This window comes from Macaca thibetana, chromosome 13 (assembly GCF_024542745.1).
Source record: "Macaca thibetana thibetana isolate TM-01 chromosome 13, ASM2454274v1, whole genome shotgun sequence".
In the NCBI taxonomy this organism is placed as follows: Eukaryota; Metazoa; Chordata; class Mammalia; order Primates; family Cercopithecidae; genus Macaca; species Macaca thibetana.
The window spans coordinates 78,318,807-78,332,754 of NC_065590.1; the positions used below are offsets into that span (position 1 = coordinate 78,318,807).

Consider the following 13,948-nt stretch of genomic DNA (forward strand, 5'->3'; position numbering starts at 1 on the left):
ATGAAAATCATAAACACTTACGTAGTTATAATGACTATTACTTTTAGAGACCAACTGGCACTAAGTTAGCCAGGATTGCTCAGACAGCCAAGAGAAAAGAGGCATCACTGAAACTCAGCAACATGCGAAACCAATGATAGTCATCACAGCAAGTCCTGGCTTGACTTATTCCATTTATGTTACCTAGCTAAATACTAACTAATGGTCAAAACAGCACCCTCTCTAGTTACTAAAGGTTCCATCTTCTCCGTTAAACAAAGATGACAATCTAGAATTTTGAAACCTATGATGGTGAAGATAAAAGAGAGCATAAAGAGCATAACAGCAGAAATCTCAGTAAATTTCTACAGATTTAACTTTGGCTCTATCCAACACACTTACTAGAATTTGCCAGTAATTTGTTTTTCTTTTTTTTTTTTTTTTTGAGATGGAGTCGTGCTCTGTCGCCCAGGTTGGAGTGCAGTGGCGCCATCTCAGCTCACTGCAAGCTCCACCTCCCGGGTTGACGCCATTCTCCTGCTTCAGCCTCCTGAGTAGCTGGGACTGCAGGCACCAGTCACCATGCTCGGCTAATTTTTTGTATTTTTTAGTAGAGACAGGGTTTCGCCGTGTTAGCCAGGATGGTCTTGATCTCCTGACCTCGTGATCCGCCCGCCTCGGCCTCCCAAAGTGCTGGGATTACAGGCGTAAGCCACCACGCCTGGCCATAATTTCCCAGTAATTTTAAATCACAAACTCAAATATATGGTCAAAGTGGTTGCATTACCTCATTTCCCCCTGATTTCCTCTTGCTCTCTACTTGCTCGGTTTGTGGAGGAGCGGGCTTGATAGCTGCATGATGACCAGGAATCCCAGGCACCAGAACTTTTGCTTCAGAATTCATCACTGGTGTCCTCACCTGTTCAACAGGAATAGCCAAAATGTGAAAAAGGAAATCATACCTTAGTCCTTACGTATCCTCAATGAGAAAACAGCTTTTAAAAGGGCTCCTCTCTTGGAAAAATGCAATATAATTAATTTAATATGATATTAATTTAAGATATATTTTAAATTGAATGTTGACAAACTTTTTAGGCGACAATCTGAAAGACTGTGAATTTAAAGCTTACAATACCACATAAGAGTAAAATCCAACTGGCCCGATGGTAGTAGGTTATCAGAACTTATTAATATTTAGTGTCACTAACATTGGTATACAAGCCCCCACTACTAAATTCGACTGGCTTTAAAAAACTACAGATTACATAAGGACACAATGATTTTTTAAAATTTAAAAAGTGAAGTTACACATTTTACAACTACCTCCGGAATTCAATCTCTGCCAGAAATGCTCAGACAGCCAAGAGAAAGGTGTCATCTCTGAAACTCAGCCAGCAGCGAAACCATATGGATGTCATCATAGCATGTCTTGGCTTTCCCTTTCTCATTAAACCATGAAACACGACCCCTACACGTAGACACCAAGTTATATGCAAAATAGAGCACCATGATGATGTTCACATGCTTTGGTAGTGTTAAATTCTAACCCCATGATGGTTTTACTACACCCTGAAATACAGCATTCCTCTCAGCAAAGTAATGTTTTTTGTTTTGTTTTGTTTTGTTTTTGAGATGCGGTCTTGCTCTGTCGCCCAGGCTGGAGTGCAATGGCATGGTCTCGGTTCACTGCAACCTCCAGCTCCCAGGTTCAAGTGATTCTCCCACCTCAGCCTCCCAAGTAGGTGGGACTACAGGCGCCCGCCACCACGCCCAGCTAATTTTTTGTATTTTTAGCAGAGATGGGGAGTAATGCTCTTTTAAGCACTGAGACTGATAAAAACCATCTATTGGTAAATCTGATATTGATATTTATCCCTACATTCTTCCTGGCCCAGACGATTATGCATGGTGGGCAGGGAAGAACCACATCCAAGGTCTTCAACTGCTAGTCTTCTATTCACTCATTCACTCAACAAATCAGGAGTACAATCTTGACATCTAAAAGCATAATCCCACAAAATTTACAAGACAAGAGAATAAAGATATTAAAGAATAAAAAGATAAACTCAGTTTAATCATAATACTAAGTAACAGTTCCATTCACCCAAATTCACCCAAAGAAATATCCTTTTTCTTAAAACTTCGAATTTGTAATGTGCTCACCTTTGTTATAGCTGTTTCTACTTTGGGGGCCCAGCAGTTTGAAATATCTCTTACTAAACACATATGAGGTTCTCTGGAGTTTAAAGCCTGAAAACATATTTTTTTTAAAGGGGGAGATGAGAGGAAAGAAAAAAAAAGACAGTGTCAAACAAAGCAAATGGAAACAAGAACAAAATGAAAGATAAATGACTACTTGTGCATTTTTATAAAATATTAAAAAGTATAGAAGGCTTCCATACTCAATTGTTAACCATGATCACCACTCAGACTGATGGCAGTTAAGACAAAGGGTGGGTACCAAGGTTTACTTTCCTCAGCCATGAACTGCTTGAATTTTTCACATTTATTGTTTTTAAAGGTCAACAGAATTTTGAAATGTAACAGGTTTTAAAGAAAACATATCAGTTCATCATCCTTTTAAGAAATAGTCTGTGCTCAAAATAGTAAATGGTTCTACTCTTAACTCTCCTATTGTCCTTTCCATAAAGCAAGTCAGAGATAGCACTGATGATTAACAAAATGCATCTGTATGTTCTGACATATTAAATAGGATTGGGGGAGTCAGATGCAGCAAACCAATAAAGATTTAAAGTAATACATAATTCTATATGCCCATGTAATTAATCAATATCGGGAAAGACACAAAACAAATAGTCAACAATGGCTGCAACCAGAGAGGGATGGAATTCACATACAGAAAGGAGCCATGTTTACAGCTTAACACTTTTCTCCCTTTTTTTTTTTTTTTAAATTAAACCATATGTATGTATGCTTGTGTGGGCATATAATATTCCACTCATAGTCTTGCTAAGGACCATACTAAGTAAAAGTATTTTAAATGCAAGCTTAAGAAGTAACGTACTGTACATGCTTATGATAACTCACAGGTCTTCACAGAAATGTCTGTAGTAAACAATGTTAAATCATTGCACTGCCCATTACATTTCCACTTAAAAAATGAGTGTTAACACTAAGAGACCCTATTATTAAGATGTATATCTTCGTAACTAGGCAAAATTCAACATAAGTCATACCTGTACTACCCAACTAGTAAGACACTAGGAACATGTGGCACTGAGCACTTGAAATGTGGCTAGTCCAAACTGAGATATGCCAGAAGTGCAAAATACACACCAGATTTTTAAAACATAGTACCAAGGGAGAGGGCTGATACAAATAACTCAAACAATGGATTATATTGACCAGGTGTTAAAATATGTTGGATATAGAGCTCTCAAAATTAAAATAAACCATTCCATGAAGAAATCCTTTAATTAAAAAAGAATATATTATTTATCTTAAAGACCAATGTTGTTATTTTTAAAATCACTCTCTTCCATGGACATAGGGATGCTATATTGCTTTACTCCAGAGTAGCAGCTACGTACCACTCGCTCAATAGTAGGCTGAAACCAACTGCCATATACAAGCAACAATGACATTTTGTCTGAGCAAAAACCAGCAGCTAGAATAGGGATGGGTTTTGGTGTTGATTTCTTGCCTTTCCCAGGTGTTGCTATCTGAATTGTGCAGTTTGAAGTCAAAGGCTTTTTGCAGTACCTGGAAATGGAGGGGGAAATGAGATTAGAGAATCTGAAAAAACGTCTCACACTAACTCTCTGGAACTGACCTCAAGTCATGAAATGTGACCCTCCTCTAGCCTCTATACTGCCATCAGGAATCACCTGGGTCTCTGGAACATGAGTGCTCCTTTCAAGATCTCACCTACCTCTACCCATGCTCAAAACCTCACCACCAAAATCAGCCTGGAGACCTACTTCCCCCTCTCTCTCATTTTCTCAGGCCCCACCAAGAACCCCAAACTGCCAAACATTTTCTCGCCACCCTGTACTTCAGGTTCTGTATGGTTCTGTCCATGCCCTGTTCCAGTCAGTCCCATCTCCAGTTTCTCCCAACCCCCAAAAGCCTCAGCAAGCCTCTGGAATGTAGTTCCAGCAGCAAAATTATGTCCTCAATGGCTTCTCTAGGGGTTCTCTTCACATTCTTCCTCTACCGTGGCTTGTCCCTGCAGCACTCCCAACTTGTAGCTGTTTTCTCTCCCATACCCTTTGTGCCAGTGGCCTTGGACATGATGCAAGTGAGTTCCTTGTTCTTCACTAACACCTAACAAAAGTCTATCCCTTTTTTGTCCCTAAAATCTTTTCAATTCTTGTCACCAGATACCAGCTACCGCTCCCTCTTGCCATCATCCAATGATCTCTGCCACCATCCACATTTCTTAAAGATTTCAATGGCTTGAGGTCATTACTTCTAATATTACTCTAAATGAATTCCTTTCTTAGTGGTTTCCACACCCAGTGTCCAGGTTGACGGACACTTCTGACGCTCAGATCTGTCAACTCCTTTCTCAAACGAACATGCTCCTCACTATTTCAGCCACAAACTCCTCACACCCTACATATTTTATTACCACTTATTCTCCACAAGTGTACATCCTGCATAATATTCCAGGTGTAAGCATCTCATGATCACTATCTTTCCAACTTACTCCTCCTATCATCCTGACTCCACAATTATCTCTAGACCCAGGATTTGGGATCTCTGCTTTAGCCTTTCGCCCTCTATAGTCTATTCTCAACGAACGACTGTCTTAAAACTTAGGTCAAAGCTCATCGAATCCTCTGCTTGTAATCTTTCACTGGCTTGCCACTGCCCAGGGAATCCTCACTGTGGCCAGCCACCAAAGGCCCCACTTCTTCTGAGTCTCAATTATACATTCCAGGTACACACATCCTTCTATAAATAAAAGCTTCAAGAGTTACACACTAAAAGGTTAACAGTCACTGAGAGGAACAGAACTCAATGGAGGGAGACTCAGGTTTTAAAATCAAGTGTTTGGGCATCCTGGGTGTTTTGAAATGAGTATACACTTTTTTCATAATCTGTTTATATTTAAATAAATTCCTATACTGGTATTTTAAAAGAAGGGTGCCAACTGACAAGAGGTTAAAACCATTTTAAAGCTTAACAAACTGTGTGCAAAACTGAGTCTCAGACCATGTTTACCGTATAATGACAAGGTTTGGCAAGTTTTCTGAAAAGGGCAAAATAATAAAAATTTCAGGTTCTCCAGACCCCAAATGGTCTCCATTGAATGTGTCCTGCAAGCCAGTTTGCTCACTCCTGGTCTATGATTGCTACACAACCTAACAACAATCCTCCCCTCTGTCCATGAAAACAACAGCACTGGCAAGGGGAAGTAAAGCACGCTCAAAGATCAAGAAAACATCATCAAGGCTCACAAGTGAATCTCTCCAACTAAGCCACTTTCTTCTGAAATGTATCATTAGAATTATCCAACATTTACTAAGGATGCATCATAAAAAGCCACTCTCCTCATCACAAATATATAATAAATTTGACACCCAGCTTTAACTGGCAATGTATATAGTCATGTGGACAAAGAAAATTGTTTTCAAAATAATCTAGCTGAATAGTAATATGATGCAAAGAATAACCTGGTGGGAGTATGACCAAGTAACAAGTCAGGGAAAGAAACAAATTTCTTACTTGGAAAATTTCTTACTTACCCATTTAATATGTGTTCAAAAAGATGGACTTGACCATCTCTGCAAACAACAGCCAACTTGACAGGCTGAAAGAAAAATGTAACCAGCGTATTATAATGGATAACATACTCCAGTCCCCAATCTAACTTATGAAAACTCAGCTCTCCTTCCCACCCCGTTACGTAACCAGAAAAAAATAAAATAAAATAAAAACAGCAAGAATCCATTTAAAAATAATTACCTCTGTCAAAATAACCACTAGTGGTGGTGGTGTCAAGATTCTAGATAAATATTTAAGCCAAGAAGGTAACAATCAAGGAGAATGGGCCCTCGAAGTTAGTTACCACCAAGTGCAAAGGCTGACAACGTGGAGCTGACATGCCCTCATGCCGGGAATACAGAAAAAGCCATTTTGCATGTATGGCTAGGAAGGGGTGTTGTAAGCCCTCATCACCTCTCTTCCTCCATCCCGTCAATGTAAGTGGCCTAAGCTGTCTGGAGACGCCCCTATCCACCTAGAAAGGGGTGTTATAAGCCCTCACTGCCTCTCTCCCTCCGTCCACTATCAGTGAGTGGCCAAGGCTCCCTGCATGCTTCCACCTAACAGACTCTTGCTGTCAGCCTCTCTAAAGCTCATTTTTCAAAATTCTGGAACTTTCTTAAGGAAAGCTTAAATGAAAGTACTTTCAAAACACTGCTATCCCTACTCTAGTTACAAAGGTAATGAGAGAATTCAGGGAGTAGCCAATATATTGAGAGAAAATGAAATATATAAAACATTTTAAGACTAACTGCACAACTGTAATATATCAGTTAAAAACTAGAAAAAAGAGACTAACTTCCATTGTGAAAACAACTTTGACAATGTTTAAAATTCTTTACTGGTGTATTTAAAAATAAGAAATTTCAGAAAGGAGACATTTTATTAGAGAAAATTTCAGTCTTTCTGAGGTTTAGTGCTACATGGCAGTTGTCAGGGAAGGCCAGACACGGTGGCTCAGGCCTGTAATCCCAGCACGTTGGGAGGCCAAGGCGGGAAGATAGCTAGAGCCTAGAAGTTCGAGACCAGACTAGGAAATACAGTGAAACCCCATTTGCACAAAAAATACAATAAAAATTAGCAGGGTATGGTGGGCACACGCCTGTAGTCCCAGCATGAGACTGGGGTGGGATCACTTGAGCCCGGGGAGGTCAAGGCTACAGTAAGCCTTGATGGCACCACTGCACTCCAGCCTGGGCAACAGGGTGAAACCCCATCTCGAAAAAAAAAAAGAAAAACAAAGTTTAGGGGAAGAGATCATTTCCCCGTCATCAAATTTTCTAGTTCTCCGTTCTGCAACTTCAACTGACAGGCATCCAAATCTAATCTCCAACTGTCTATAGAGAGGCTGGCAATTTTTGAAGATAAAATAAGCAGATTATTCTGCAATACCATAATCAGTTTTGTTTCGGAATGTTAATTCTAACTTATTGCTGTTAACTACAATCTTATATGAAGTGCCGGAACTAGATCTTGGCTTCCTGATCCATCACTCCTAGTTTAATATGTTAAAATATTATTTAAAAGGCTGGGCACAGAGGCTTACACCTGTAAACCCGGCACTTTGGGAGGCCGAGGCAGGCCGATCACAAGGTCAAGAGATCAAGACCATCCTGGCCAACATGGTGAAACCCCGGTCTCTACTAAAAATACAAAAATTAGCTGGACATGGTGGCATGCGCCTGTAGTCCCAGCTACTCAGGAGGCTGAGGCAGGAGAACCACTTGAACCCGGGAGGCAGAGGTTACAGTGGGCTGAGATTGTGCCACTGCACTCCAGCCTGGCGACAAAGCAAGACTCCATCTCAAAAACAAAGCAAAACAAACAAAAAAAAACAGTTGTGCTCCCTCTTTTATTATTGATCATTTTAAATATAATGCCAACAGTATTCCAAGATAAACTCTGAATCAAACCTAAAATTAAATCTAAAAGTAGCAACAGAATTCACTCAGAAAAAGAGAAAGAAAAAACTCAGTCTTGCCCAGGCGCAATGGCTTACGCCTATAATCCCAGCACTTTGGGAGGCCAATGCGGGCAGAACACCTGAGGTCAGGAGTTCGAGACCAGCCTGGCCAACATGGTGAAACCCCATCTCTGCTAAAAATACAAAGATTAGCTGGGTGTGATGGTGTGTGCCTGTAGTACCAGCTACCCAGGAGGCTGAGGCAGGAGAATTGCTCGAACCTGGGAGGCACAGGTTGCCGTGAGCTGAGATCGCACCACTGCACTCCAGCCTGACCGACAGAGGGAGACACTGTCTCAAAAACAAAAAAACAAACCAAAAACACCCCTCAGTCTATTCTCTACATAGACTAGTAGCAAGTTTTGCTACTCCAAGGAAAGTGATTTTTCTTCCATAAATTACTTGTATTTAGACTTAAAGAACCTACCTCTAAAAATCACACACACACAAATAAAGGTTTAAAACTTTTGGCCAGGCAGGGTGGCTTATGCCTGTAATCCTAGCACTTTGGGAGGCCAGGTGGGCAGATCATTTGAGGTCAGGAGTTAAGACCAGTCTGCCAAACATGGCAAAACCCCATCTCTACTAGAAAAATACAAAAATTAGCCAGGCGTGGTGGTATGCACCTATAGTCCCAGCTACTTGGGATACTGAGGCAGAAGGATCACTTGAACCTGAGAAGCAGAGGCTGCAGTGAGCTGAGATCGTACCAGTACACTCCAGCCTGGGTGACAGAGCAAGATTTTGTCTAAAAAAATTACAGGCTTATACCTGTAATTCCAGCACTTTGGGGGGCCGAGACAGGCAGATCACTCAAGGCCAGGAATTCGAAACCAGCCTGGCCAACATGGCAAAACCCTGTCTCTACTAAAGTACACAAATTAGCCAGGCATGGTAGTGCAGGCTGTAATTTCAGCTACTAGGGAGGCTGAGGCAAGAGAACTGCTTGAACCCGGGGGCGGAGATCGCAGTGAGCCAAGACCATGCCACTGCACTCCAGCCTGGGCGACAAAGAGAGACTCTGTCTCAAAAAAAAAAAAAAAAGTTATAGGGGAAAATACCAAAATGTTTCTCATGAGTTCCCTATGATCAGAACGTCCAATCATCAGAATAGTGAGTGCACTGATCACACTGAATATGCACAAGTGTGTCCAACAACTTCATAATAACATTAAATCATTATTGTAATTAAGTGTAGGATTCCTACTAGTTTTCTTTTTTTTTGAGATGGAGTCTTGCTCTGTTGCCCAGGTTGGAGTGCAGGGGTGCGATCTCGGCTCACTGCAAACGCCGCCTCCCGGGTTCACAGCATTCTCCTGCCTCAGCCTCCCAAGTAGCTGGGACTACAGGCATCTGCCACCATGTCCGGCTAATTTTTTGTATTTTTAGTAGAGACGGGGTTTCACCGTGTTAGCCAGGAAGGTCTCAATCGCCTGACCTCATGATTCGCCCACCTCGGCCTCCCAAAGTGCTGAGATTACAGGTGTGAGCCACTGCGCCTGGCCCCTACTAGTTTTCTTAAAGACAAAAATCTTTATAGGGAATCACTGATCTGATCATCAATGGCCCCCACTTCATATTAGAAAGCCAAGTTTATTAGCAACAGAAGCTGTATATATTCATTTATTTACTTATTTACTGAGACGGGGTCTCACTGTCACCTAGGCTGGAATGCAGTGGCAGGATCACAGCTCACTACAGCTTCAACCTCCCAGGCTCAAGCAATCTTCCCACCACAGCCTCCCAAGTATCTGGGACCACCGGTGCATGCCACCATGCCCAGGTAATTTTTTTATTTTTTGTAGAGACAGGGTCTCGCTCTGTTGCCCAGGCTGGTCATGAACTCCTGGGCTCAAGTTATCCACCACACTCAGCCAGAAACAACATTAAACCAAATTTTTTTTAGTTTTAAACCAATGCTTTTTCCCAAAAACACTTTTTCAAAGTATTAAAACATGATGAAAAATGTCTAAATCATCTCTAAATCCTAGAGGTTAATGCAAAATATGCATTTCAAAACTAAACTGAGTTAAAAGTGAAATATCCTTAACTTGCATTAAAAACATGAGATTCTGTGCAAATCAAAATCCTGCAAAGCTTTAGTCAAACAGAAACATCAAGTACTTGAGTGACAACAGGTTTAATCCTTTAATCATCGAATCCCTAATTTTTACATGAAAAATTCTTTTTTTATAGGCAGCAAACAAGAGGACATCATTCTTATAAAATATATACATATATAGGCTGGGTGCAGTGGCTCACACCTGTAATCCCAGCTCTTTGGGAGGCTGAGGCGGGTGGATCACCTGAGATAGGGAGTTCGAGACCAGCCTGACCAACATGGAGAAACCCCATCTCTACTAAAAAATACAAAATTAGCCGGGCATGGTGGCGCATGCCTGTAATCCCAGCTACTCGGGAGGCTGAGGCAGGAGAATCGCTTGAACCCGGGAGGTAGAGGTCGTGGTAAGCCATTGCACTCCAGCCTAGGCAACAAGAGCGAAACTCCATCTCAAAAAAATGTTTTAAAAAAGAGATTATTTATATGTATATATACATAAATACACACACACACACACACACACACACACACACACACACCCCTTAGTTAGGATCTATCACCAACAATTTCATCTGATTAAAGAATAGTATATACATACTCCTAGCAACAAAATCCATCTCAACAACTTTTCTTAATTCACATAACGAGTTCCTGAATTTACTACCGTCCTGTACAAAATTTTCCCTTCCCCCATAAGAGATTATCACAGTGATTTAAGTTCCTTTGAACAGTCTAAATTTTGTTAGTTTGTTGTTACTCCCTCAGGTCCTCTCTCTTTTTCAAGTCATTAAATCATCAAAACCTTGACTGTAAAAATAACATCTGTGAAACCCAAAAACAAATTCTCAAAAATCGAGCCATTTACCTCTTCTTTGTTTTCTGACAAAGTTAAGTCAATATAGACAGGTTCATCGGTAACTGTAAATGACATCACTGCACTCTTTTCTTTGTTTTCTGATCGGACCTGCCTAGATAACAAAACCAGCAATTAGATCGCAAGACAGATTTTTTTTTTTCTAAAAAGGCAAACACCTAAGGGGGCAGGGAGATCGGCACATGAGATTCCCAATAGCTTTGTCATCTTTTGAAAACTGGTAAAGTGACTAAAGATCAAAACAAGGGAAACATCCATGTCACTACCATATAACATGGTTGCTTGAGAAAAGAGAAAGCAATAATGCATTTGTAGCAGATTTAAACAAGAGTAACATTCTGTTCTTTTCTATTGATCTGTTTGTCTACCTTGATACTAACACCACACTATCATGATTAATGCCACTTGATAACAGGTCTTGAAATCAATCTTAGTCCTCCAATGTTTTTCTTCTTTTTCAAAATGATTTTGCCTATTGTCATTTGTATTTCCATTTGAATTTTAGAATCAGTTTGTCAATTTCTCAAACAAAAAAGCCTGCTAAGATTTTGAATGGGTCTGCATTGAATCTGTAGGTCAATTTGGGGAGAATTAACATGATAATGGTATTGAGTAAAGAGCACAGAAACAGACCTATATATACACACGTATACAATTGATTGTCACTATTCATGGATTCCTTATTTGCAAACTCATCTTTTGCAAAATTTTATTTGTAACCTCAAAATCACTGTGACAATTTTATGCTCCTTCAGTCATGTAGACTAGTGAAAAATCTGAGTTGCCTAACACATTCAACGTCTTCAGCTAAGGTAGCTACCTTCTGCCTTCCCATTGCCGTTTTCATACTATCAACAAGTAGTTCAGCTAGTACCATGTTTTTTGCATTTCTGTGCTTTCTTGGAGATTTCACTATTTAAAATGGCCCCCAAGCATACTTCTGAAGTGTTCTATAGTGTTCCTAAGCACAAGAAGGCTGTGATGTGCCTTACAGTGAAAATATGTGTTACATAAGCTTCACTCAGACATGAGTTGTAGTGCTCTGAATTCCAAGTTAATCAATCAAAAACATATGCATTAAATATCTTTAAATAGAAACAAACATAAAACAAGGTTTTATATATTAATGACAAAAATGTTACAAGTTGGCTATCTTTACAATATAAATAATATAAACAAAAAATAAATAGATGACAAAAATGTTATAACTGGAGGCTCACGGGAACCTAATCTTCTATTTCCCAAAGGAGTAATGTTATTGCCTAAATCAGTGTTCATGGGGACTTTATAGGACTTAACAACTATAAATGAGAACTGATATAGGGATAAGAGTGTGGGTGCAGGGATGTGTGGGTGTGTGTAGATGTTCGGGGTTACAGGGGGAGGGGTATATGCAAAACCAAGTCAGCAGAGATAATCTTTTCAACAAATGATACTGGGATCCCTGGATATCCATAACGCAAAAACATGACTCTTAACATCATGAGCCATTAGAGAAAGCCAATTTAACAGCACAAAATACCACTACCCACCTATTAGAATGGCTAAAAGTAAATGCTATACCAAGTGTTGATGAGGATGTGAAGGAATTCCCATTTTCATACACTGCTGGTAAAAATGCAAAATGATACAACCATTTTGAAAAAAAATCTGGTGATGTCTTGAAAAGTTAAATGTACACCTATCATATGATCCAGCCACTGCACTCCTAGGTATTTACCCAAAAGAAATGAAATCACATGTCCATATAAAGACTTGTACACAAAAAATGTCCATAGCAACTTTATTTGTAATGGCCCAAAACCTGTCAACAAGTCTGGAAACTGAGAGGTTACAAGAAGACATGAAGACACGCATTCAACATCTTGTTTGTGGTGAGAGTTTCACAATGTATATGTATGTTACAATTCATCAGTTTGTACATTCTGGTATGTACAGTTCATTACATGTCAACTATACTTCAATATAGCTGTTTTTAAAATTTAGGTACACATTTTTAAAAATAATATATAACAAACATGATTTACAAACATGACTCAAACCAGCTTCTTTGGAGTCCAGAAGAAAATTAAGAGTTGATTTATGAATTCTAAATGTTTTCATGCAAAAATTCTGAGTAAGATGCACTCTAACATGAAGTCATTCATGTATGTTCAAAATCTCTGCCATCAGACCATTATACACAGTATCTTAACTAATCAATAGAAGATAGTACTGGGGTTGATCTTTTAATCTTCGCTCAGCAAGAAGCCTTTGCATGTTATGTCCTCACAGAAATGTGTCTTTCAAAGGAAATTATCAGGGAACTTTAGGCCTGCTCTACCTATCCCCACGCAAATTTACAGAGCTCGTTGGGCAGCTTTTCAATATGGTTTTTAATATTTTTCTTTTGTGTGTATGGTTAATTTTAAGTTTATTTCCTTTATACCAAGATACTATTCAGGTTCTTAAGATTAACATAAAGCAACTTTTATTTTATATTATGAAATTTTGTAGCTGGAGACTCCTACGTATGAGGCAGCCTAAGTGGTAAAACATTTGAGATTGTGCAACTCAGTAATGCCAGGGAATGCTGGTAGTAGATTTTAATTTTTTAGTACCACTAATTTCTTATGTAATTGTCAGACTCTCTAAAACTAAAAGAATTTATCTCCATTGGCTCTTCTCAAAAATCAAACACGAAACAGAAAACCAAATCTGTTTAATTATAAGAGTCATAATTAGGAATTATGGCTTTGCTGGTGGTTTTGAAGGTAAACAGAGGCCCACATTTTGACTTATGACCCCCACACAACTACCTTTTTAAGGAATACATATTGGATGAGTCCCACTTCTAATGAGTATTATCTTGTATAAATTCATAGTAATTCTACATGGTGAAGAGCATGCTCAATTAATTATTACTAAGATGAGAAAAGTAGAGATCTAAAAAGATCTCTAATCTCTACTTATTTTGTCTATGAACAGCAGGATGGTTTTTTTTCAAGCCAACTTCACCATCAGATGTTGTAATAAAATCCAGGAAATTTCTAAAAAATTTTTTTGATGACTTTGTATCACCGATTTTTTTTTTTTTTTTTTTTTTTTTTGAGACCGAGTCTCTTTCTGTCGCTAGAGTGCAGTGGCGCGATCTCGGCTCACTGCAACCTCTACCTCCTGAGTTAAGCAATTCTCCTGCCTCGGCCTTCCGAGTAGCTGGGACTACAGGTGCGTGCCACCACGCCCAGCTAATTTTTGTATTTTTAGTACAGAGAGGGTTTCGCCATGTTGGCCAGGATGGTCTTGATCTCTTGACCTCGTGATCTGCCCGCCTCGTCCTCCCAATGTGCTGGGATAA

General features: G+C 39.6%; 1 protein-coding gene and 2 non-coding genes across 3 annotated transcripts in view; all 3 read right to left on the reverse strand.

Annotated features, from left to right (window-relative positions):
- Positions 1-13,948, reverse strand: part of WDR43 (WD repeat domain 43) — a 254,939-nt gene that overhangs the window by 21,791 nt on the left and 219,200 nt on the right. The window contains exons 7-11 of the mRNA XM_050753988.1: positions 10,603-10,705; positions 5,694-5,758; positions 3,531-3,702; positions 2,143-2,229; positions 767-898 (exon numbers count right to left, since the gene is read on the reverse strand). Coding sequence (XP_050609945.1) covers positions 767-898; positions 2,143-2,229; positions 3,531-3,702; positions 5,694-5,758; positions 10,603-10,705 — 559 coding nt within the window. The remainder of the gene's footprint in view (positions 1-766; positions 899-2,142; positions 2,230-3,530; positions 3,703-5,693; positions 5,759-10,602; positions 10,706-13,948) is intronic.
- Positions 76-152, reverse strand: LOC126934542 (small nucleolar RNA SNORD53/SNORD92). The gene has a single exon (XR_007719007.1). It is a non-coding gene; the product is annotated as a small nucleolar RNA SNORD53/SNORD92 (small nucleolar RNA).
- LOC126934541 (small nucleolar RNA SNORD53/SNORD92) lies at positions 1,328-1,405 on the reverse strand. The gene has a single exon (XR_007719005.1). It is a non-coding gene; the product is annotated as a small nucleolar RNA SNORD53/SNORD92 (small nucleolar RNA).